The 25,938-nt window shown below is 57.5% G+C and overlaps 1 protein-coding gene across 2 annotated transcripts in view; it reads right to left on the bottom strand.

Moving 5' to 3' along the window:
• Positions 1-25,938, bottom strand: part of DENND3 (DENN domain containing 3) — a 52,241-nt gene that overhangs the window by 13,490 nt on the left and 12,813 nt on the right. For both annotated transcript variants that reach the window (XM_048212411.2, XM_048212412.2), the window contains exons 5-17: positions 25,289-25,400; positions 21,032-21,151; positions 20,458-20,676; positions 16,999-17,114; positions 14,788-14,943; positions 13,714-13,810; positions 11,798-11,901; positions 11,114-11,313; positions 8,887-9,408; positions 4,771-5,030; positions 3,949-4,119; positions 2,691-2,820; positions 179-286 (exon numbers count right to left, since the gene is read on the bottom strand). In XM_048212411.2, coding sequence (XP_048068368.1) covers positions 179-286; positions 2,691-2,820; positions 3,949-4,119; positions 4,771-5,030; positions 8,887-9,408; positions 11,114-11,313; positions 11,798-11,901; positions 13,714-13,810; positions 14,788-14,943; positions 16,999-17,114; positions 20,458-20,676; positions 21,032-21,151; positions 25,289-25,400 — 2,315 coding nt within the window. The remainder of the gene's footprint in view (positions 1-178; positions 287-2,690; positions 2,821-3,948; positions 4,120-4,770; positions 5,031-8,886; positions 9,409-11,113; positions 11,314-11,797; positions 11,902-13,713; positions 13,811-14,787; positions 14,944-16,998; positions 17,115-20,457; positions 20,677-21,031; positions 21,152-25,288; positions 25,401-25,938) is intronic.

Raw genomic sequence — 25,938 nt, 5'->3', positions numbered from 1 at the left:
AATGGCTACCCAGCTTTACCTCGTTGCTCAGGGCCTCACCTCAACAGGTAGAAACCCACCCGGTCCCCACCCGCCCTCCGTCACATCCTGTCCCCCTTCACTTCGGGGCTGACCTCAACACAAACCCGAAGTCACCGAGTGCTGGAAAGAGCAGCAACAAGCAAGCAGCTCCCCTCACCTGGGGTATACAGCAAGACGTCGACAGCGTGTGGCAAAGTCTCTCCCGCTGAAGGGTTGATCTTGTGCTTCAGGGTTTCCGAGGTTGTCTTTGGAAACGCTGTGGGCACTGAAACGCAAGCACTCTGTTAGTCTCGCGGACTCGGGGAAACCGGTGTTCTCCCCCAGCCTGAACACGCCGCTCCCACCAGGAACTTCATACGCTTGACACCAGACATCAGAGTAAGGCTTCCCCGTCCAGGCGGCCTCCCTCCCTTGCTGTGTGTGTGGACTGCGGGCAAGACCGCTCACATCCCAACCAGGAAGCTGTGTGATCTGACCTCTGTCCGCTCTCAGCCGTCTCCGATTACCCACCAAAGATAAGACCTAAAACATTTCTCAGTGATTATTCTCAAGACAAAACCAAGACAACTAGCCTGAGCGCAGTCTCTCAGCCTGGGCGCCGTGGACGTCTCAGGACACAGTTGTGGCTGCCGCGGGGTAGTCAGTGACAGCCTCGGCCTCACCAGGAGCTGCCGGTAGCACCCTGCACAGCCACAGAGGTCTCCAGCATTCCCAAATGCCTCCCACTGGGGACAGGGTGCAGAATTTCATAAAGTTTAATTTTCAGACCTCTGGCGTGAGCGGATGCCAGGCTACTGAATCCTGGATTACTGCCTTTACCTCATTAAACTTTGCTCACCAGAGAGCAGCTCTTGTGGGTGACAAGGGGTCAGGGACACAGCCTACACAGCCCGCCTTCACCGTAGGGAACAGGGTGGGTGACACTTAAGAATGAGCTGGTAGGCGCTGGCAGCCAGCGAGGGGACAGTGTGCCTCGTTTATGAAGGGATCAGAAGTCTTTTGCAGAAACTCTTGACAAAGGTGAGACTTGAGCTTGGACTGAGATAAACAGCCGAACTGAAGTGTAGGATTTTGTTCCTAACGAGAAAAGTAACAAGGAAGCAACGTCTGCCTCCAGGCCTGTCGACAAGAGCCCCTCCCAGTCACTTCTGCTGGTGCTGTGGTGACCAGAGCCTCCTGCCTGCTCCCAGGAAAGGGGGTTCCGGGATGGGGGGTTCCAGGACACAGTCGGAGGAGGGTCTGGGACACAGGAAGCATCAGAGAGCTCACAGTTAGCGACAGACGTGGCAAAGAGCAACATGCGCCAAAGCGAATAAACACTTAGCTGAGGTTTGTTTCTTCTAAATTGGGAACATTTTAAAACCCAGAGTCTCCAGCTCTGTACCCAGGAGCTAGGACAGCAGGCACAAACAAAACCTGTCCGCGAGTGGGCACAGCCACGCCATCTGCAACAGCGAAATGTGCAAACAACCCAAGCGGTCAGCTGACAGTCCCTCCACACGATGGAACGTCACTCAGCCACAGGAAGGGGTGACACAGGACACCTGCTTCAGGGACGGACTCTGAAACACTGTGCTTAATGAAAGAAGCCACTCACAGGACAGGTGCTGTAGGAGCCGCGTATGTAAAATGCCCGAACAGGCAAATCCAGAGAGAGAGAGAGAGAGAGAGAGAGAGAGAGAGAATCAGTGGTTGCTTGGGGGCTGGGGGTGGTTCCTAAGTGGCACGGACTCTCTTTCCGGGCGATGAAGATGTTCTAAAGCCCGCTCTGCTGATGCTGCACACGTCTGTGAACACACTCGCACCGCGGAGTCGGACGCCCGCCCCGAGCAGCGTGCGTAAATTCCGTCTCAGTAAAGCTGCGATTTAAAAACAGTGCATACAAACAGGACTAGAGATGGTCTAAAAACATCCCCACATGGTTCGCCTGTGTTTCATGAACCTGGTGTGGCTTGTGGACCTGGCACAGGGCAGCCGGGGCTCGGAGTGATGGTAACAGTAAGCAGTTCTCTGTATTCTCTCCTTCGTGCAAATCACAAGACCGTTGGCTTTCGATCATTTAAAAGTTGAAACAAAGCAGAAGTAGCTAGAGCAGCGCATAAAGTTCTTCTCACCCATTTGCTATTTCCTAGACTGGAAAAATCCACCACCCACCAAATAAAAACAGCCCACTTCCAACCTGTCTCTGTGTGGCTTCCAGAATGTGAGAGCCAGATTCAGATCTGCACGCAGGTGATCAGAGAATTCCTGTCTGGGGAAACCGACCCCATCAAGGGGAAGAAAAGATCCATCCACCCGGGGCCCCCACGTGGGCTCCAGTCGACTCGCCGACCATACACAGCTCACCGGGGACTCCGCGAGCCACTCAACAGCCGTCCACAAATCCCTATTCCACGTAACCAGCTGCTGGAGATGTGTTGCTGGCAACGAAGAATGCCGACAAACAGCACCCGGCCTCTGTGGCACGGACGTTACTCAGACCTCAAACACAGGAAACCCCCCAGGGGTCCTGGTACGTGCAGGGCGCCCAGGGGCTACTCAAAAATTAATGGTAAAAGTGTAAAAGGAAAAAAGTGAGAAATTTGGGATCGGTTCTAACGTCAACCGGATAAAAATATAGAAGACACGTTCGGGGCAGCACGGCTCTGTCAGGTACACGCGTCTCTTACTTTCATTCTTCATCTTATCGAAGTACGACAGTTTGGAGGCGGCATAGATGGCGCCCGGCGACTGCAGCGTGCCGACCACGGCGTCCATCAGCAAGACGTGCGTCAGCGCCTGCTGGATGTACTGGGGGTCCTGCGGGAGGAAAGGCGCTCATTTCAACACGGTCAGTAAAATGCCTGTGAGACTTTGTGACATTACATCAAACAATACCTTTAAAGAGGCGTGTTTTTTCAAGGCAACACGGATGGTTGACATTTGGAGCTGATGTCACGTGAACGACTTTTACCATCTTAGTTAAGACAAACGCTGATCATTTATACCAGGGGTGGCAAACGCGTTCTGCAAAGGGCCAGGCAGCTAATACCTCGGGCTCCATGGGCCTTGGGATCTCTGGCAACCACTCGGCTCTGTGACCGGGGCTCAAAGACAGCCAGAGGCGGCCCGTGGCCTGTGGGCTCTATTTGTGCTGGTTTGTGTGAAATAAAGCAGCGGGCATAAAATCAGACGGCTGGTCTGAAAGTCACAGAGTATTCGAACCCTGGAAAGGACCTGGCCCCCTCCCTGCTCCAGACAGACAGACTCCCTCCGTAGCCGTGGTCTAGGCCCCCCAGTGCCTGGCGACTTTGCTCACAAAGGCAGTGCTTCTACCATGCACAGTCCGTTCTTACTGTTTGCCCCTGTGGCGCCGGGTGCCTCCCCCACCTTCCCTCGGACGACCGTGGCCTGCGCACCTCTCTGTGGCCCCTGACCTGCCCCTATGTGAGTTCCCATCCACGCTCTGCGCATTGGGTTGTGGGCTTTCCAGGCTTATCCTGCCATCTAAACAGTAAGACCTCTCACCCCATGGGTGCGCCGTCAGTGCCTCTGTCCACGGTGCCCTTCGAGCCCGCGCAGTCCTCACTCCGTGTACTCAAAGCTACCAATGTGGCCCCAAGTTAGAGAAAGCACACAAACCCCTAGGCTGTAAACGTAAGTCTACCAGAGGACGTGCCCCCTGCCAGAACCCTACTCCTGGGAGGTAGAGAGGAGAGCCTGGAGCAGGGTGTGCCCGTAGGACCCAACTCAGACCTCCGAGTCCAGCCCCTGTCCCTCCACAGTGTCCCCAGAGGCCGCTTGCCGTGCACTGGGCCATGCAAACCATGGCATCTCCAGTGCCTCTGGCGGGAGCTTGTCTAACCCGACCTGTGCTCACGGGACCATGCCCGAGCCCCCGAGACGAGCCGTGAGTTGTGGAATGAGCACGTGCACGCGTCCCCAGACCTTGTGGTCATCAGCCAGCTTCTTTCCGGCCCACATCTCCTTCACCATCAGGTACCACAGGTCACACTCCGTCTTCAGATTAGCTTCAAACACTTCTTTCTTGGATGCCATCTTAATTTTTAAAGTGGGTATTCGCAGGAGCAGAAAAGCTACGGTGGTACTTCTCACTTCCTACGGAGGCAGAAGAAGAAGAAGCAGGTCTGAGAAATGTCCCCTGGCAGGAACTCTGGGTCAGTGAGGGGAGCGGTCTGGAGATCCCCACTGCCCTGTCCGCACACGCGCCCTGTCCACACCAGCCAGGGTGCTCGGCAGCTCCTCCTGAGTGCGAAAACAGGCCCAGGACCGAGGGGCAGAGCTGGGGCTGGCCGGGGTGAGGTGCAGGGAGCCCCAGGCGGAGCCTGGTCCCAGCCAGGAGGAGAGGGATGGGCCAAGAGACGGGCCTCCGTGTGACCCTGCTGTCAGACATAGGTCCCAGGGTGTCGGGGACCCTGGCCCGTGTCCGAGAGCTCACGAACCTTCCTGGCTGACCACAGGCGTGACCCGTTAGCACATCCACACAAAGGCACTCAGCAGGTGTGGGGGGGACTGGAGGACGGGGGGGTCCACAGGCCAGCGTTCACCGAGGCTGAGTACCCTGCTGCTGCTCCCGTCTCCAGGAGTAGTCAGAGCTGGATTAACACGTCCAACACGCCTCGCGAAAATAAACATAAGGTGTAAGATGAGGCCACAGTTGAGCATCCTCAGTGGGGACGATGACCACCTTTACGCTAGAAGGGCACCTCGAGTTAGCACACAGCACGGGCCGGCTGGCTGCACTCTTACCTCGATGTTCCTGAAGGTGGAAATCTCCACGTAGCCCGGTCTCCCTTCCGTCAGGAGGAACAGGCGCTTCTGGGTCATGGCGATCTTGCCCACGCCGCGATTCGTCTTGACGGAGCTCGACAGCTTATAAACACACTCGTTCTTATCCAGGTGCTCCACCACCGACAAGGGCAGACTGACCTCCTGGGCCTCTGCTTCTGCCTCCTTCCAGCAGTTGTAGAAATCTTTGAATGTTTCTGGGTCAATCTGTTTCTGGTGTCCTCGGTTTTGTAAAGAAAAGAGGTTTCTTAACAGCCACATACACAGCCTGCGCAGGGGTGGGGGGGTGGATTTTCACCTCCCGGTTAAGACATGGTGTGCTGTCCACATGGGCCAGCAGGTGGCGCCAGCGCCCAGGGTGGGCACTCGATCCAGGGGATGGGGGCTGCCATGTGACCTAAGCTTGGTGGCCACGGTAACTCTCAGGACACTCTTTTTACGGTGGCAAAGCCCTGGGTCACCACTAGACCTGGTGGCAGGCATCCTGGGTCCATGAGGGGAGCTAGTCCAAAGATAAAGTTCACGTTCAAGAGACCAGATCCTTGGTGACGTTCCTCCATCACTGGATCAAGCCTAGCCTGAAGCTAGCCCTACCTCAGTATTCTTTGGTTACGTGAGCAAATAAGTTTTATCAATTGTAACCAAGATGAACTTGATACAGTAACCTTTCTGAATGCCCAACAGTCACGGGCTCTGGAGTCCGAGACCCAAGTCTGAAGCCCAGCTTTCCTGGTTAGTAGTGTGACTTTGAGCTGTGTAACAGACCCACTTGCTCATCCAGGCGATGGAAAGAGGACCACCCCACTCCCGCTCCACCCGACGGCCGAGAAGTCTGGCCCATTCTGATCCCCATGTTTCCCTGTGTCTGCTGCTGCCTTGGCCGGGTCTGGCCTCTGCTCCGCATCCCTCGGTCATGCAGCGGGGCCCCTCCGGTCCTGCACAGGAACAAGCTCCCACACGGCCCTGCCTGCAGAGCTGCCCGGCCTCGCAGCCTGCTGCACCGGGCGCCCGGAACGCCCTCAGATACAAGCAGGCGCTCCCTCTCTCTCGTTCAAACACTTCAGGGCTCCTCATCTACACCGGGCCCAAAATTCCTCCAGGACTGGCCCCTCCGGCCCTTCACGCTCCCACATTCCAGTCATACCAAGTATATTCCGAAATAGGCCCATGTCTGCACACACTGGTCCAGACTGCTCGGACCAGAAAACTCTACACATCGGACACAAGACCCAGATAAAACACCGCACGTGCTCCCTTCCCTCCCAAGGCCTTCGTCTCGGCCGGGCAGCTGCCACGCTGCACACACACTTCACTCACGCACCCCTCCACACGACATGGGGCCCCATTTAATCCTCCCACCCCCTCAGGAGGCAGGCACTGTTAGCAGGCTGTTCACAAATCAGGAAACCGAGGCATGGGGAGGAAAGCTGTTGCTGGGGGTTAAGTGTGGAGCTGGGCCCCGGCTGTGCGTGGGGGTGGCCGTGCCTTCCTGCTGAGGCTGCTGGGAGAGCAGGAGCCGCGTCCTCCCCCGCCAGCCCCGCTGGAGACCGGATCTGAAATGGACAAAAGACGCGGGAAGCCCCAGTGCCCCCGCGTCCCTGCTATGGCTCCGTTAACACAGTGTCAGGGGGACAGTGCCCTGGGGACTTGGATATCACGGCCACCAGTGAGTCTGGCCCAACTGAGCCGTCCCTGCAGCCGTCTGCAGGCCTGGGCCACCACACCCTCCGGGGCCGCCACGGAACTGGACGGTGCACGCCTGCGGGCACCGCGCACATCTGTGAGCTCCCCACGCGCCCGATGCACACACCGCGGGGGGGGGGACCATGCACCGCCACGGCTCCTGCACGTGGCCGTGCGGACAGGTCACATACGCTTCATCTGTCCCCAGTTCCGCGCACTGGGTGCCAGCTGTTCCCTCCCGTACCCCGTCACCCACACACCCCATCCCGTGGTGCAGGCGGTGGCACTGGACCCCAGGCTCCCGCACACGTCCGCCTGCCTGCCCTGTGACCCCCAGAGAGTGGCTGCGGTGTGGGAATTACTGGTCCTGCAGTGCCAACACCAGACCTCAAAACGTCTATTAAAATGTGAAATGACAACATAATGACAGGAATCGTCTAAATAAAATCTCAGATGTGTTCTCAGGCCAGAGCAGTTCGTTCCAAGACGGTAACAGCTTTCACTTAAGAGAGCTTTTCTAACATGCGGCCGTTAGGCCGAAACGTCCCTCTGGCGCTGCCCTCCAGCGGCTCACACGTCCCAGAGTCGGAACCATTCCCTGATGTATTTTGCAATTTGAATGGAACCGAAGTGACAACGGGGCCGTCGATGGTCCCATCAGCGTGGGCCATGTCTGCCGGTGCCCTCCCGGGTGTCCTCCGTGTCCCTGCTAGCATAAGTCTGGGAATGCTGGACACGATCCGTGTGTCCAGCCATAAAACCAAGCTTCCCAGGCAGCTACGTGCTGTGGGACACACTTCTGGCCACAGGAGTGGAGACAGACCCTCTTCTTCCTGCCGGGAGAGCAGCGCTACGTGGGGCCATCAGCGTCTCGTGCCGGGAAGCACCAAGGCCAGAGCAGGGGAGCCTGGTGACGTCCGGGAGCAGCCAGACACAGCCTGGACGTGTCGTCCCCAAGAGCAGGACCACCAGTGGCCGTACCCTCCCATCTCAGCCCTCGCCACAGAACTGGCTGGCCCTGGCGTCCATGTAAAGTCCCCACAAGGGGAAGGGGCAGGGTCTCCCCGGAGTCGTGGGGGCCCACGCTCCCCCTTCCCAGCAGCCGTCGAGCGCTGCTGCCCAGGGCTCCCTGCGAACACCTGTCTCCCCTCGGACACAGCTCACCCTCCCAAGCTGTCCGCCCCACGGGTGCCTCCTGGATGCCCAGCGAGACGAGCCCCACTGTGCCCGGCCCGGGCCAAGGTGGTGTCCCTTCTCCACAGCATCTCCAGAGCCCCGCACGTGGAGGTGACCGGTGAGGGCTGGGCTGGCCTGCCCTTTGGTCAGTCCGACTGCCTGGGGCCAGCGAACAAGCCACCTGATTCCTCCTGGCAGGAGAAGCAGCACACGTCTGTGTAAAGACAGTGTCGCACGGCCAAGCCCGCCCGTGGAGCCCCGGACGAGACTGGGGAGCGATGCTGCCAGGCCCACGTTCGGCACAGGACGGCCGCTGCAGGGAACATGGGGCGCTCCCACACGCCGTAAGGAAAAGACGGACATCCTGATGTAGAAACGGACAGACGATACCAGAGCAGCCGCAAGTGCACGAGCGGGCGCTCATCAAGCCGGCAGAGCATCCAGGACCGGCGCCACCCGGTGGAGGACGTGAGGGTCTCACGGGCCGTGCAGCCCCCAAGGGCAAGGAGGCAGCTCGCCGTCAGGATGGCGGTGCTCACGCCCAGACTGGGCTTCCTGGCACAAATCCCAGGGAGACCTGTGCACAGCCACTTAAGGAAGCAGGTGCGGTGAAAGTCACTACGTCAGCGTCTGGGAAAGTAAGAAGCCCGAACGCCACCCGTCGGCCAGACAGGGGCACTGTGCTGTCCCACTACCCCTCCATCGGAAGTTCCGGGGAATAAACCAGACGCACACACGTCAGCACAGTAAGTCGTGAAGACAGAAGGCTGAATGACGGAGCGACTGCAGACTGACGCGGAAGGACGCATGTGTCCTGTCATTAAAACCACACACATCTACGTACCGCGTCCAGTAAACACATAAAGACACGGTCGGAGGGGCAGGCTCAAGTTGGGGACGGTGGTCCCTTTGGGGGGGGGGGGGCGAAAGGTCCCCAGCGAACCAGGCAGCGGCAGTAAATGTGGGACAAGGCAGCAGCACTGCCGTCTGTGCCGTCAGGTCACGTGAAGCATTCCCACCGCCTGAGGGATGGCGCAGTGAGTGGGGGCCCAGAGCGAGCCGACCGTGGCTTCGGGGTCTCCGGCCACGCTCCCCTAGACCCCAGGGCGGCCCTGCCCCCCCAGTCCTGTGACTGCCCACATTGGGCTCGCAGCACCATCAGCGGACTCGTCCCCACGTGTTTGCACCCCGCCACCTGGGCCGCGGCCAGCCTCTTACCTACGGTCAGCGCCTCAAACAGTCGGTGTATGATGTTGGTGTCCTTCACGACGCCCGACTCCTGAACCCTCTTCACGAAATCGTCCAGCTGCATGTGCTTCTTGGGCAGCTCGAAGTTTTTCACGCGGTCGTCCGGCTTGGGGGCCTCTCCGGGCTTGTCCACCACCTCACTGATGAGCCGCCGCAGCTCGGGCACCCGCTCGGCCTGGGCGCGCTGGGGGCCCGACAGGGACGCCACTGTCCTCCGAACGAGATCAGCAGGAAAGATCCTGATGTCTGTTTTGTACAGACTCTGGAAGTCCAGGAGGGCGTCCAGCAGCTGCCCGTGCATCAGGTGCACGGCCCCGCGCAGGTAGAAGTACCGCGCCAGGAGCGCGGAGTTGTCGGGGGCCAGAAGGCTCATGGCCTTGCTCAGCAGCGCGACGCAGTCCAAGTAGTAGGCCTGCACGCACTGGCTCACCAGGGGGAAGTGGATCTCCGGGATCTTGAACGTATACGTCGGCTTCGGGGCCACACTCACAACTAGAGCCGAGAGGAGACACGCACACAGTCAGACCCGAGAAACAGACCCGGCTCCCTGTCATCTTGTCCGGGTCAGTGTTTCTGGGCCCCGGGTGCATCATCAAGCGAGAACCTCTGCGTCTCTTCCAGAGAGCTCCACACACCCCGAGCTGGATGGGCCCCCACCCCGCTTCTATGGCACCCTGAGAATAGGGATAATCGTATTTGCTAAGACTCTAGCGCTAAATGGAAACGTGTGGTAGCGAGTCTTCACGGGAGGGTTAAGCTGATGACCTAAGCCGAGATGTGCCTACTCTGTGAGACAGCCGTTGCCATCGACCCGTTGTACAGACGCGCAAACTGAGCCTTCGCACGTCCCAGGTGCCCAGCCGCTCAGTGCCAGAGCCAACCTAATCAGGTGTGTCTCACCCCGATTCCTTCCACAGATGTCACCGAGGTGCCTCTCAGGTGGCACCAGGGGACCAGGACCAGGCCAGTGAAGCCCGGAGGAGAGGGAGGAGCCTGGGAGGGGTAGGGGGGCTCCAGGTGAAGGTTCGGAGGGCAGAGAGGGCAGAGCGCCTTCCCACAGTGGAGCACGGCCAGGGGTGAAAAGCGTCACTGGGTTTTACAGAAGAGGAACTACAGGCCCAGAGAGGTGAAGCCATCTGCCCGGGGTCACACAGCCAGGGGGCCGCGGTAAGGGGACTCAGACCCAGCAGGAGCCTCCAGGACGCTTGCTCTGTCACTGGGGACTTTTCTCTCGGGCACTCGGCCCCTCACTCAGCCTGCGCTCTGCTCTGTGCTCATCAGGAGGCACCGACGGGGCCCGGGGCAGCGGCCACGAGGCCCCCGCAGCTCACGGCGCCCGGCCTCACCCGCGTCTCCTGGCTGCTGTGGATGGAACCACGCGGAGAGGGGCCCGGGATGTAAATACCGAGGTGCACGTGGCACGCGTTGCTGCAGCTCACATGGGAGGGAGACACGGGCTTGCACACGTGTTCTAGGCACTTCACACGCCAAGGAAACTCCCGGCTGACATTCGGGGCTGTGCACACAGACCCGCCTCCGAGACGGAACTGCTGCCTGTCACGGCACCCATGGCCCTTGCTGTCTGTCCTCCTGCCACCTGCCATTGGGGTGGTCTGGCCTCGTCATTCCCTCTGTGTCTGCTGAAATGTGGCTGCCACCCCCGAGCCCGTCATGGGGTTGCTGTGAGAAGGCTGCTTCCTTCGTGCTGGGACACCGCACACCCCAACGCTCTGTGTTCATCTGCTTCTGGTCTGACTTCCTCCCGGGAGCACGGCTCCATGAGGCTGGGACGCCGGGTCCTTTGTGCCCCAGGATCTAGAGTGGGCATGGCGCCCACTAGGGCCAAACGGTCGTCATGTCCGTCGGACAGGGATAGGTATAAACGTGTGTTTTATATGTACACACATACACGCACACACGCGGGCGTGCATATACACGAGGGACTCTGAAACCGTGCAGAGCCGCTAGCCACAGCAGCGTGACTGGCGGATGGAAAACACGGGTAAGAAGTCATTTTCCATAATGAACAAATTTGCAAAATAAACATTCTAAAAATATTTCAAACAATTAAACTGCTAAAAAACAAAAAACAAGAAACCCTTCCCTTGCCCTGAGACAGACCCCGGCTGTGTCCAGCGACTTGCCACGTCAGAGCCCAGCGGCGGGAACAGCGCCAGGACAGGGGCCGGTTTATTACCTATGCTGCCGCTTCCGTAGTCCGCGGTGTCCACTTTGCGAAGCGACGAGTTCCGGGCTGGCAGCTCAGAAATCGCGATGTCCTGCAGGTTGGGCATGCTGACCACCATTCTCCTGTGAGCGACATGCAGTGGCGAGGATTTCCGTGAGGCCATCTTCTCAATGGTTGGTCTTCTTGGACTTGCCAGCATCCCGTTTAATCTGGGGTCAGAAAAAAGCAACACCTCATAGATTCAAGTACGACTGCAGAACACGTCTCAACGCCTAAGCCTCTTCTCCCACGCGACACCCGGTGCCCGCTATTCCCACACGCGAGTGGAAAACAGCAGAAGCACCGTGTCTGAGTCTCCCTGGCGTAGCCAGTGGCTGGAGGACAGACCGTACCCCCGAAGGGACACATACATACAAAGTCTGTCGGGAACAGTGTGGGAAGAGCTGGAACAGCATGGGGGGGCGGTGGCGATGCAGCGGGAGAGGGAAGGCGGACAGCAGCGGACGGCAGGGCCTACACACTATGCTGGGTGTCCCCCCACCCCAAACAGAAACGCTCGGGGATGAGCCCGACGTGTTCTACGTTTCTGAATGTGAGACCTTCTGGTCGAATGTATCATTCATCCACCCAAATAAATCCACGCTACTCGAGTGTCTGGTCCCCAGAGTCGAGCGCGCACACTGCGGGCAGCACCTGTCCTCTTCGGACTGTGTGTGGAGGTCCATCTGGGCGAAGGCGTCCATCCTTCTGCTGAGCCGGGCTTTAAGGAAAGAGTGGAACATGTAGGTATCCAACACCTGAAACAGACCACGGAGGCCAGTTACCGCTGCGCTCTTGGCCTTCGCCGCGCTGCCGGAGCGCCTGCAGCGGCTGCCCGGCCCCTTCCTCGCCGGCCTTGGCCCCTCCGCGACCCCGGCTCCTTGGACACAAGTTCCGAGGCAGGCAGCTGTCTTCACTGATCCACCTGCAGTGCGAGCCTCCAGGTCCTCCCCAGGCCGTCGCAAAGGGTCGGCCACCCTATGTCTGAAAAATCACCGAACATTCAAAGCTCAACCACCTCCCCTTATGACGGCAAGAGCCACAGTGCCCTCTGGCCTCTGATTTCAGATCTCTGGGGACCACGGCCCCCTTCTCACAGCAAGCACACAGTCTGGCACCCGCCTGTGGCTCTCACGACCCGGCTGCTGGACAAGGCGACCCTCCAGCAGCCGGTGCTTGTCCCCACCCTGCTCCCTGCTGTGGGCCAGCGGCCTGCAGAGGACAAGGCGCAGGCCTATAGGCCACTGCCCAGCCTGGTGACAGGAGGGCTGCAGGGGTACAGGGCCCACGAGGAAGGTGCTGGAAACCCCATGTGTAAAACACCCGCAGAAGAATGAAGGCAGGAGCAGGATGGGAGGTGGCAGCTGAGGCTCACGGGGACCACTGGAATACTCTCCATGAGCCTATGGGGCAAGGAGGCGGACGGCAGGGAGCTCGGCCCAGGCACCTGTCACAGGTGTGACCCGGCTGTGAACAGGGCTCCCAGCTTTGCTCTGACCCCCCGTGCATCCCTGGGGCTCCCCTGTGCTCCTCAGTGGTGCCTTTTGTGGCCGGGTCTCCTCACCCCGCAGGCCAGGCTCTGTGTCCCAGGGAGTGCGTGCAGAGGGAGCCGACAGCTGGGACTCCCGCGAATGGGGGGAACATGGAATATGTCCAGCAAATGTCAGAGAGCAGACACGCGGGCATGGGCCGTGTCCAGAGAGAGGCAGAGGCTGCCAGCTGGTGTGAATGACTCCTGTGTGCACCTTAGTCATGAGAAGAGCCGCGGCGTGGAAGTGAGGCTCAGACACCCCTCCGGCCACCACCTGGACGGGGCGCCACCGACAGGCTGCCCAGCTTCCCGCCTGGAGCTCAGGGCTGAGGCAGCTCTGCGGAGAGTTCTAGAAGTCTGTACAGTGGCCCCCTAACCTGGGCTGGGCACGGAGGCCCTGCCCTGGAGGGGGAAGCACGCAGAAGCAGGCGGAGAGGAGCGGGCGGGTGAAGTGCAGTGGGAGACCTGTGAGCCCTCCACGGCCGGGGCATCAGCACCTGCTGGAGGGGGGAAACTAGCCCTCGGGCAAAGGCTGCTCTCACCCACCCGAAAAGTGTGAGAACAGCCCTAAAGGACCCAGAAGGTCAGCCCCAGCTGCACCACCTGCCAGCTAGAAGCCCCAGATACGACTCCTCTTAACGGACAGAACGCAAGCGTCCCGCAGGCTTGGAGCGGGTGGACAGAACCACAGCGCTGCCTCCCACCTCGGACGGAGAGGCCCCGCGCCTGGGGTGGGAGCCGTCTGCGCTGATGCAGAGGTCCCGATCCGGACCGAGGAGGTGGCTCCCAGGCACCCATGTCTGTCAAAATTTATCACCCGCTACGCTTAAAATGGGTGCATTTCCTGACAGATAAATTATATTCTGAAAAGCAGATCAAAAAACTGAGAGGGGTCCAAAGGAACCATGCGGAAACAAACTTTCTGGAAACGCTAATACTTCATAAAATACTAACAGATGCTGAAAGAACGTACCGTGAACAATGCTGTAAATACAGAAATGTACGCAGGAGGGAACACACGCGCACACGCGCTCCTCACCTGTCTATAAAACTGCTGGTCCCCCGGAGCCCTGGTTTTGAGGAACTCCTCACTGTTAAACACTCGGTGCTCGTAATTCAGGTGGTTCTTCACCTCCCTGACAAAGAGAAAGACGGGCTAAGTGTGGAAATACGTGTAAATATGTGAGAGAGTCGTCGTGATTTAGCACCACAGAAATGACAAGAAGGGCACCCTTTGCAAGCCCAGTCCCGTGGCAAGAGGACCTGCCCCCGGGAGGGCTGGGTCTGGGCATACCCTCCGCTCCGGCTGCTCAGTGAGGCAAGCACGGCTTTCCCCCCCCAGGAGGGACCGTCACGGCCTTCTTCCCCTTCCAGCCCCCACTTCCTCCCGCAGATGACGCACAGGGTGGACTGGGGGGTGACCCCTGGGGCAGGCAGACTCTGCGCGTGAACGCGTACGGTCTGCCACGGCCAAAGCATAGTCTACACGTGGGGTCGACGAGCCCACAGGCCGCATTCCGTGTGTCGGACATTCAATGTACTCCTTCCATCATCAGGGAGAAAGTTACGTAAGGGACATGAAGTCTGATCCTCTGTGTTCATAGTCTCTGCCTTTTTACAAATTCATCAAGCTTATAAAGTGTTAAAAAAAAAAAAACAAACCTCGTTCGTGAAAGATTTTGTTTCAAAAAAACAGAATGAAAATAACGTATTTGTGTCCACACCAATTACACTGCTTTGAGCAGAGATAACGCAACCTGTCTACAATACACGATCTCACTTTTTTCCTGATCGATTATCCGTTCTGTGGAAATACATATCTGAAGAACACAGCCGCTGAGTAATCACAAAGGCTCTGGTCCAAACCCCGCAGGACGGTGGCACCCACGGGAATGAGGACAAAGAGAAAGGCTTTCTCACAGGGACAGACCCTGAATGCTGCCGCCTGGATGGTGGGCTTCATTCCCGCAGTGACCCGAGTGTCCCCACCCCGGGCTAGACCCAAGCCCTCCGCTGGCGCGACCCCCCCAGTGGTTGGGGGCCAGAGGGGGAGGACTGGAGCCACGTCGGCTCAGGGCTGCGCCGCCAGGGAGTCGGAAACGGTCCCCGGTACCTGAAGATACTGAAGAGCAGCTGCAGGGCCGCATGCTGCACCTGGCAGTTGAGTCTCTGCTGCCAGGCCCGCCTGCGGGCACGCCCCCCGTTCAGGTCTGTGCTGGCGCCCTGGTGCGCAAGGTCCAGCTCGTGGTGCAGCTGGAGGCTCTGGACCCTGAAAAGGACAGGCGGCCGCTGACCACAGCCCACACCGTGCGCCGGGACTGCTGTCCATGGCGGGGGAGGATGCTCTCCCGGGTGCGTGAGCACTCGGGATGCTCAGAAGACCATCAGCAACTTCCGGGCTGGGTCCACTCACTGCTCCATACAAACAGCTCGTCCGTGCGGAACCCACGAAGGCCTCCACTGGGGACCATGCACGTGTTCGCCCGAGCCGAGTCCGTCCCTCCCCCGGCTCCGCCTGGCGAGCGCACACACTCCCCACCCCAGGAAGGCCAAAGGGTTTCCAGCGCAGGCGGCCTCCTGGCCAGCGACTTCCCACCACCACACCCCGCCTGGGAGGATCGGATGCACCCAACGTCCTGTGTGTCTCGGCTCTCGGCCGCCTGGTGGAACTCTGTCCCCGTACCCCCTGCTCTGCCCTTCGACCACCCGGCCTCCCCAGCACAATCAAGACTGCAGCTTTGGAAACCAACCAGCAAGCTTGCGGTCTACATGCAGAATACACACAACGCACACCCATCCCACCCGTGTTTCCTGAGCACCTCCTGCACACCAGGCACCGTCTGGGTGTGGGCTGCGTGGTGACCACAGGCAAAGCTCCAGGGCAGGGCTCACACTCAAGTGGGAAGAAAGAGAAAAACAGAAGACTCACCCCAAATGGGAGGTCGTGGGGGTGGGGGAGGGAGGAGGGATCAGAGACCATGACAGCTAGACAAGAGCCTGGCTGGTGGCTGGAGAGGATCTCTCCAGGACCTTGTACCTGAAAGGTGAAAAGCCAGACAGACACAAACGGCCCTGGCAGGTAGGGAGCGGCCAGAGGCCCCATGGGAGGCATGGGGACATGGGGGAGAGGGCTGAGACCCGGTCCGAGTGGTCTGCAAGGCCGGGGCAGGCCAGGGAGCACTCTGGATTTACCCTGCATGTGACGAGAAGCTGCTGCTGGAAACAAGTGTCCCAGCCCCGCCGACCCCAGCTGACCTGTTCAGGTACCCGCCACCCGGAAGGAATATAAGCTGGCCACACACCCAGCGGCCGCACACCCGGCAGCACAGGGGCGCCGTGGGAAGGACTCCATACAGAGCCATGGTGCTGCCTGCGGCGGCGGCCTCCCCCTCCGCGCTCTGTGCAGGGACGACCCCTCCGCTGGAGGAGAAGGCTGTCCCTCCTACTGGGCACTCTGTGACAGTCCGCCTGTGAGAGCTGGGTCCCTGTCCTGCCCTGGGGAGAGCGGGGGGATGGGGCGCGGCAGGGAGGACCCCATGAACACACATTCGGATGCAGGGGAGGATGACGGGGGACAGAGGGCAAGTAGGAGCCGGGCGTCTCAGGGGGCAGGGCGCTGCTTCCTGTCCCGCCCCCGGTGGCCAGATGCCCCCAACCCCGGGACGCACCAGCATCCTGGCAGGTGGGAACGACCCCTCCTTCACCCTCCCCAGGAGCAGCTCAGGTAAGAAAGTCCTCGACCCCCACGACAGAGGCCACGAAGCCTGACCTGGCCCTTCCGGGAAGCAGCTGCTGCTGCCTGAGGTAGCCAAGGTCGGGGGCAGCAGAGCTGGAAAAACCATCCGAGCCATGAGCAAGGCGGGAGGCAGCGAGAGCGCCAATAGCGGCCGGCGTGAAGACAGGAAGACGTCTTGCACGGGCGTGAGGCGCTCACCTCTGCGCTGCACGGCAGGGGCAGCGCACGTCGGGGGCACCCCACGGGTCTGAATACTGTCTCGTGGCGGGGGAGGGGGGAGGGAAGGGAGGAGGCGGGTGGGAGGGGAAGGAAGCTCCGAGGTCACAGGCAGACAACAGGGGCACAGAGACAGGGTGGGAGGTTTCCTGGGTAACGGGACCATCACCTGACTCGGTGGGGCCATCCTCAGTATCCAAACAAGATCAGAATAAGGACCAATGACTTTCACCTTAAAATATTCACAAATAATTTCCAAACTATAAAGATAAAAAGCATGGCTCTGGAACGTAAGATGGAAAAGATGCCCAGAGCCGGCAAGTACGGAGGTGGGACAGAGCCGTTCCGAGCACACACAACGCCCACCTTTACCTCTGAGTAAACGTCTGGGCCGCCAGCAGGGGCATGTCAGGGACATCGACGTCCTCGTCACTCGAGCATGTGACGCTCCCGTTATCAATATTGATCAGAATTAGACCATCAGCTTCCTGTAAGTTCGAAAAGGCTGACGTAAGAATCTGAATTGTAGACCTCTTCGAAAACACAAAAACACATTTTGCGTTCCCTGACGTAGTGTCACCGTTGATTAAACTGCCATATTTAACACGTACACCGCGCCTTAGATTGCCCCTACCAAAACACGTAGGATATGCTGTGAGTCGGGTCAACAAGCTCGATGCGATGAAGTCTGCCTCAGTCTGAGTCAGGATTCCATACGTGTCACCTGGATTTCCCTTGCCCTGGTACAAACACTCTGAGGGCCACTTCAGGCAGCCTGGAGAGAACATTCCGGAACTGGAGTGTGGGCCGGGCCCCGGGCTCAGTGAGCACACACACTTCAGATTTCGGAACTACGTGCCCGGGTTCCCTGTAAAGCCTGATGTGTAATGAGATACACAGACACTGAGTCACACACTGGAGTCCGCACCAGGCAGTCCCGGGAATGTGGCGCTGGGCTCTCTGAAGGCCTTGCCGCTCTCTCTCTGGGCCCCACTCTGAATGCGTGTTCCAGGTGGCACGTGAAACGAGCACACGCCGTCTTCCAGCGCAAACACACGGCACTGGCTGGGCAAGGTGAGCATTCTCGCACACACGCGCAGCACGACCACGTCCGAGGCCCAGGCCCCACAGAGGAAAACATCCAAACCCAACACACGCTCCCCAGCCTGCTGCCTATCCTGAAATCTTCGAGAACACGTAAATCCCTGAGTGGGCTTCCTTCGTGACTGCGGACGGGAGCTGTGAGGTGGGTGTGCCCACAAAGCTTCCCAGGGAAGGGCCTGAAACAAGATGGTATTTTCCCTAATGACTAAAAAAAAGACACACATTTTCAGCCTCAGAGCATTGCTCTATTTCTTCCTCATTTGCAAGGCAGACTGGGAGACATTTTCCATTCCTCCCATGAAGGTCTGAATGGCCTTTCCCCAGAGTGTGTTGTCGCTTGGTGAGTCACTGGCTTTGACAAGACCGTGGAAAGAACCTGCCTCCCCCTTGGGAGCGGCCAGGCCCAACAGAGCATGGAGCTCCTCCCTGGGCATCTTCCCAAGATTTGCTCTGAAATGCTCTGGGCCCCGCGTGGCAGCGGGCTGCAGGGGATGAGCGCTGAGGACGAGAAGGAGTGCCCGGGGACGCGCGACCCTGCCTCGTGTCTGCACACACTCGGAAACAGCCACAGCAAGAGGAAACGTGCCCTGAGCAGACGGGCAGTAAGCACGTGCAAAGGTGCTCCAGGGTTAGTCACTGGGGAAACGCACATCAGATCCACAGTGAGACGTTGCGTCACCCTCGCTGGGACGGCCAGAATGGCAAGGACACACGGGGACAATGCTGGCGAGGAGGCGGAGGAACTGCAGTCCCCACGCTGCTGGTGGGACGTGTGCACACGGCCCGGCCTCTTCTCAAGCGGCTGGATGGTTAGCGTCTGCCGCGGGCGTGTACCCACGGGAGGGGAGAGACAGGGCCACACAGAAGCTCGCACACACACGAAGGCTCGCAGCTGCACCGGTCACAACAGTCAAAAGTCGAAACAACTCTAACGTCCATCGACCGGTGAACGGACAAAGAAACCGTGGCACGTTCACGCGACGGGATCCTATTCAGCAGAACTACAGCTACGTGGATGGACGGCGTGGATGGACCTAGAAAACGCTGTACTGACCGAAGGAAGCCACGAAAGACCAGCTACGGACCCAGAACCACACGTGTGGAACAGGCAAATGCGTGGAGACAGAAGTAGGTGGGGGGGCGAGGAGCGGGCAGAGGACAGCGTGGGGCGACGCTGATCATACGGGGCTTCTCTGTGCGGTGCTAAAAATGCCTAAAATTAGCTGACACAGCTCTGTAAGGTTACTAAGAGCCACTGAATCGCACATTTTAATAGGGTAAACTCTGTGGTATCTTATGTGAATAAAGGTGTTTTAAAAACCCAAACATGCTCTGCCCGCCAACAATATCAAGTGTATTACAAATTCGCGTCAGCTCACCATCTACACGTACGTTATTAAACACTTACTGTATGCCAAGTGCTGTGCTATTGGCTCCTCTGATCCCTGCCACGATAATGAGGCCACCACACTTACTGCTGTTACAGGATTTTTGTTCCCTTCGTGCCCGCGGTTCTTGGTCAGACCACTTCGAGGAATGAAGAGGTCGACCAGACGAAGGGTGGTGGGCAGCAGGCCAAAGTTGATTGAGCGACAGTACAAAGCTCCCCGAGAGGGAGGGGACCCAAGAGGGCTGCCATTCTACCGTTCAAATCTAGGGGGTTTTATAAGCTCTTTTGAGAAACGATCACGAGCATCCTGAGTGTGGGCCCCCGTGGACTGGCCGCTACGATGTACCAGTCAGGGCTCTGATCGTGCCCCTGTCTACCTAGCGGGTCATTGTTCACGTGTTGGTCTTTTGGACTGACATCTGAAGACTGTCTCAACCTGTGACAGTGACCAATGTTTTACAGTTAATTGTTTTGTTTCAGGATGTTTTGCAAAAGTCACTCCCGCAGAGGCTGCTAGACAAGATGCGTTGTGGTCTCGTCTACACTGTAAAGCAGGATGTTAGTGCGGTTTTGTTTTCGCTTTCTTGTTGGGGACCCTGGCCCTGACGACCGAAGTATCCCATTAACCTCTGCCTTTTACGACTAGGACACAAGAGGGCCGAACGCTCTGCCGCGGGTCAGGCACGGCGAGCAAGCGGGTGCAGCAAGGCCTACGCACCCACTAATGCTGTGGGTGACACGCTGCGTGGACGGGCGTCTTCCAGTAGGAGGGTCCACAGCATTACTGAACAACAGAAGCTTAACCAGAGAAACACAAGATCTGGACCGGGACACTGGCTGCTGCGGTCTGCCAAGCCCCTCCCCTGTGCTGGCGGGTGCAGGGTGGTCCCCACACAGAGCCCGGCCCAGGAGGACATGCCCACTTTAGAGCCAAGGAGGCTGAGGCTCAGTAAGGGCTGGCACCTCACTCGAGGCCACAAAACTAGAAAGCAGCCACAGCCAGGCCGGTTAGCAGGCTCCATCAGTGCCGACACCCACACTCTCCTCGCTGGAGCCCCAGGAATTTAAGGGGACTGGCACGTGACACGGGGTCCCGGCGCCCAGAACCCCACGGCCTCGAACACACCTGGAGGACTGCAGGAGGATGGTGCAGACGCACGACAGCACCCCACGTGCGTGGAGCCCAGAGCATGAGCCCCAGGGACAGGAATGCCCACCCTCTCCCTGTGGCCGGGGCGCGTGGCCCTCCCTGCGGGGCCCTTTCGAAGCCCCTCCCCACCAGTCCCCACAGGGGTCACAAGGATCTGACATTCTACAGCAAATGGCCAAGGCCTAACCTTGCTGACTTCTTCAAAGTAGTCGAGGTGGCAGCCCATGAGGAAGGACGTCGGTGCCATGACGAAGTCTAGCATCTGGCGCGACAAGACGGGCACGAACGTGTGCTGCCACTGCAGGGGGTGCAGGTAGGCCAGGAAGCACTCAGCGACCAGCGGTAGCAGCGCCCAGCTGGAGGAGAAGAACACGATCCGCTGCTCCGTGAGGAGGCACGTTAGGATCTGGGGGAGATCAACGACACTGTGTACACACCTCTGACCACACGCCATGCACTGAACATGCGTGTGAACGCGCCACCAAAACCACGTGGAGCCTAGGTCTCACCTGGTTTCCCTGCTGTTTGCCAAAACGAAAGCCCCTTTAACCCCCAAAAGCACTGCTTGTAAATGGTGTGCACAGTCCTGAATGTCTGCTTGAAGCCAAAAAGCAACTATTCCCAGTGCGTTGTGGAACATTCCGGAACATTCTGGAATGTTCTGGAACACACGTGCCCTGGAATCACCCTCCAGATGACGACAGCTTAGATGCCCCACCAAGCCAACCAGCACGGATGCCCCAGTCCGGAGGGACGCTTACCTGCAGCACTTTCTCGGGCCTGAAGCACAGCAAGGGCAGGTGAAGGTCCAAGTCGATGACCGGGCTCTCAGGGTCCGCGCGGGAGGGAAACACGATCTGTAGTGGCTTCATGTTAAATATCTGTGACGACCAAGTTCCGTAATTAGTTCAGAGAGCCGCTTCCAGGAGAGGCCAAAATGCACTGAGACTGTCCGTTCTGGCACCGAGGGTGTCTGACCTAGGATACGTGTTTGAAGACTCACGCTATCCCCGTATATGTCACAGAACCAAACAGTCCAGAGACACACAGAACTGCTGAGCAAGGCTCAGACGTGAATCAAGTGCTGAATGTCTTTTTCGGCCAAACTTCCCTAAACTCTTTACTTCATTAGCAGACTGCCCATCGGCAAAGATAAACTGACACCTGGACATCTGTCCCCATCAGCACAGGTTCTAAGTCAAACACGATCGGGTTAATCTCAGAACACTTACTGCATATTACAAATTCTCTTAGTATTTTCAACGTAATTGTCAAAGCTCCTTAAAGACATGCACTTTAAGAAATCGCTGAGAAAGAATTTATTTTTCCCAATGATGGTATTTCAAAATTACACTTCGATTCAAATTCAGTATCTGCAGAATGCCCCTTCTGTGTAAAAGGATGCGGTAGACGGAGGGGGACGGTAGGGGCCCCTCCACCGAGAAGCCTTCCAGCTCATTGGCAAGTTCGTTCCTGACCGTGGGTGTCAGCCTTTTGGGGGGCACCCAGGAGCGTCCCTGGAGCCCTGGGGACCAGCAGAACGGAGTGACCCAAGTGTGAGGAGCACCGGGCCGCAAGCACAGAGAAGATTCGAATCTGAGCACAGAGAAGCTCCCGCCAGGAAAAGTGTGGAAGGAGGACACACGGGGAGATGCAGAGCACTGGCTGGAGAACAAATGTTCGCCTTCCACACGTGCTCACACCTGCGTCACCACGGCTCTGTGTGAACGCTCGTGCAAAGAACCTGAGGGCAGGAGAAGCCTTCTTTCTGCAAGGGCCCCCCGACGGCACCGTCTTGTCACCCACTGGCCCACAGAAGCAAGACATGTCAGAGTCAAGGCGGACGCGCTGTGTGGACAGTAACATCCTTTTTATTTAAAACAAAACACGGCAGAGCAGAGTTACATGCTCCCAGCGGTGATGAACTATGAATCATTGTAAAGTTTATATGAAAAATTCCCCTCAATATTTCAAAAAATAAACGTATCGACCAGCTTCCCTACTACAGGTAGAAACTAATACAAACACCAGTCATTCTACCAGGGACGCTGTTGGGCCCCCGGGATGCCAGCGACCTCACGTGCGTGAGACCCACACCCTCTGAGCTGGGCTCTGCTGTCCACCCCACCTCACAGCTGAAGAGACTGAGGAGGGAGAGAGATTTCGGGGAAACACTTTCCAAAGTTCAGCTTTGACTGTAGCCCCACACAGACAATAGGATCCGCACACAAAGCGACACAGGAAGTGAGTCAGGTAGAGTGAGACGGAAAAGGCGCATTTCGCGTGCACACCCAGCGACTTGGCCCGTGCTCTGAAAGCACATAAAATCAGACCCGCTGGTGGGCAGAGAAGCGGCAGAGCGGGCCCAGGGACGCGGGGTGTCTGCTGCTCTCGGGCCGGTGGTCCAGGCGCCGTCCACGAAAGGGCACCAAGCCAGGCCCGGTGGAGGCTGGGCGCCGCCGCCCCTGACGCAGACAGGAGATGCCCCACCCGGCACCCACACACTTGATTCACAGGAACCACAGCTCCCGACCACTAGCTACACAGCCTCTCCATCAATGTTTGCTTGTAGTGGGTTCTGGAATTCCACGCTGAATCAGCTCCGGGGTTAGAGAAGAACCTTGGCCTTGCGTTTTTCCAAAACAAGGAACAGCCACAGTGGTTCAACACTCCCGAAGATGGGTCAGGGCCACGTATCAACGGGGACCCTGGAGCTGGTGAGGCCGTACGAGGGGGATCACAGCAGCAAGTCTGAGCCAGGCTCGGCTCATTCGGACAAATGCGCAAGAACCAAGACGCAGGCCCTGCTCTGTGAACAGGACAGGCTAACACCGAAACACGACCCATCCGTTCATTCATTCACTCGACAGCTGTGGGAGCAGCAGGCACGGTAACAGCATCGCAAACGCAGCTCTGAACGGGGCCTTTTCCTCATGCAGCTTGGAGGCCGATGGAGAAGATGGACATTGAACAAAACACACACGTGTGCGGGCCCTAACTGCAGACCATGCTGGGCTCTGCAGGAAGGGAGCAGGGCACAGAGAGACGGGTGGGAGGTCACACAGAGGCCATCCCGAAGAACCTGACTTCCAGGAACAGCATATGCAAGGGCCTAGGGGCAGCACCTGCGAGGGACTGAGGGAAATCCAGTGTGGCTGGACAACAGTCAGCAAGGGAGTGAGGACATGAGACAGAGCAGGACACTGATACAGGGGCTAGGGATGCAGGACTGCGGCAGCTACGCAGCGAGAAGCCATTGTGGGCTTTTACGCACAAGAGGAGAGTCCAATGGATAGATGTTAACAGTCCCTGCAGCCACTATGCAAAGGATGAACTGAATGAAGGGTCAAGAATGGACGTGACCAGACCAATGGCTCCCCAAGTCACACAGGTGGGACCCAGTGGCCCTGCAGCCACTATGCAAAGGATGAACTGAATGAAGGGTCAAGAATGGACGTGGCCAGACCAATAGCTCCCCAAGTCACGCAGGTGGGACCCAGTGGCCCTGCAGCCACTATGCAAAGGATGAACTGAATGAAGGGTCAAGAATGGACGTGGCCAGACCAATGGCTCCCCAAGTCACGCAGGTGGGACCCAGTGGCCCTGCAGCCACTATGCAAAGGATGAACTGAATGAAGGGTCAAGAATGGACGTGGCCAGACCAATGGCTCCCCAAGTCACGCAGGTGGGACCCAGTGGCCCTGCGTGGGGTGGTGGCCGTGGCCAACTAGAGGCAAACGCGGGGAGCTGGCCGGTCAGGGATGAGCCATGGATGGAATGCAGGGTGAAGAGAAGAGGCATCAAGAACGACCCCCAGGAAACTTTCTCGCGGGGGTGGTAAAAGTCGGAGAACCAAATATGAGCTCATCCAAGACTCCGAGGTACAGAAGATGGGTATGGGTGCGGTTCGTGCATTACTCATGCTCAAAGGCGGAACATAGTACATACGGTTAACCCTCAAACTGCCCTGAACTCGGCTTTGTTCACTGCTTAGCTGGTCCTCAGGGAACACTTGTTGAGTGATTAGAGCAAGAACAGAAACTTTGATGACTTCACTGAACCATAAAAAAATACCAATTATTCACATGATAAAGATGAGAGCCTTGCACAAAACAAGAACCCAATAAACGTCCCTACAAAGGTTTCTGGGAGCGGAACCAAGGTACTGGGGCAACTTGCTCTGTCTCTGGGCCTGGAATGCATCTGGCAGGGTTTCCTCCCCCATCCCACACACTGTAGTGTGATATTAAAAATATACATTTTAAGTTCATGATCACATGTCTCCTGCGAAATAAAATTAATTTTTCAACTGTGAATAATAAATACATAGAGAACCGAGATCTCTATGTCTAATCTTCCAGAAAGGACTGAGTGAAGCAGAGCCGACATCTATGACCTTCTTCCGGACACTAATCTGGCAGGTGCCTGTTTGAGAACGAGGAAGCGCCCGGTGGTTGCGTCAGTCTGGAAGATGCCGAGCCAGACAGGTGTCATCACAGCTCAGCCGTCTTGGCCCATTACTCGGCAAAGGGGGAACGTGGGCTGCCTTTCTGCAACTGTCCTTAGCCCGAAACCCTCGACTGGTGAAAGAGCCAACAACATCTCAGGACGAGCGTGCCAGGGAACCCAGACCCACGGAAACACTTGGCCACTCATTCAACAACACAGTGGCACTGGGAAAAATCAAAAAATAGGAAGCCAGGTACTTTTCGTTAATCACCCCGGACAGGAGAAAACATGAATCAGTTTAATACAATACCCAATATTCCAGACAAATAAACCAAATGAACCGGTGTGTTAAGCACTAAGGGGGCCCATCACCAGCTCCACACCACGTATCACGGGCCGCCTGGCAAACGCATCTCTAGAAACAGCGTAATTAGATGATTCTGTAAGGAACCTGAGAAGCATAATTTAAACACCCTGGAACGTAAGAAACAGTTTAAAACATTAAAACCATCATCGTCATATGACTTTCACTATTCATAAAGAAAAGACAAAATTCCAGATTTAATTACCAAATGAAGCGGTCCAGGCGGCGGGCTAGGTATCAAAGACAGTTTTGCAGCAAAATCTTTTATGTGATTGTCAACTTCAAAATCTTTACAGAGCTTCAGATGAGTCAATAAACTAAAATTAAAAAAAGTCAAATCACAAAATAAGTATGAGTATCCAATTGTCATCTTAGCATTTCTTTTTTTTATAATAATTTTTTATTATGTTAGTCACCATACAGTATATCCTTAGTTTTTGATATAAAGTTCCATGATTCATTACTTGCGTGTAACACCCAGTGCACCATGCAATAAGTGCCCTCCTTACTACCCATCACAATGGAATATTACTCAGCCATCAGAAAGAACGATTACACAACATTGCAGTGACATGAAGGGGACTGGAGGACATCTTAGCATTTCTAATCAGCGCTGACCTGTCTGCCAGTGCGGGCAGCCCCAGGGCCTTCCAGGCTGGGGGCGGGGGAGGCGGCGGGAGGACACTGACGACAACCCTAGGCCTCAGACAGCAAGGCGAGGCTGCCCAGGGTCAGGACCTGCCTGCAGGGGGGCACAGGAGAGGTGGGGCGTGGGGGGATGGGGGCTGGTCATGTTCTGTTTCTTGCTGTGGGTGCTGGTTACTCAGCTGAAATTCATGCAATTTTCTGTCTGGG

This window comes from Ursus arctos, unplaced genomic scaffold, assembly GCF_023065955.2.
Source record: "Ursus arctos isolate Adak ecotype North America unplaced genomic scaffold, UrsArc2.0 scaffold_6, whole genome shotgun sequence".
Taxonomy (NCBI): Eukaryota; Metazoa; Chordata; class Mammalia; order Carnivora; family Ursidae; genus Ursus; species Ursus arctos.
This window is presented reverse-complemented; position numbering and strand designations above follow the sequence as displayed.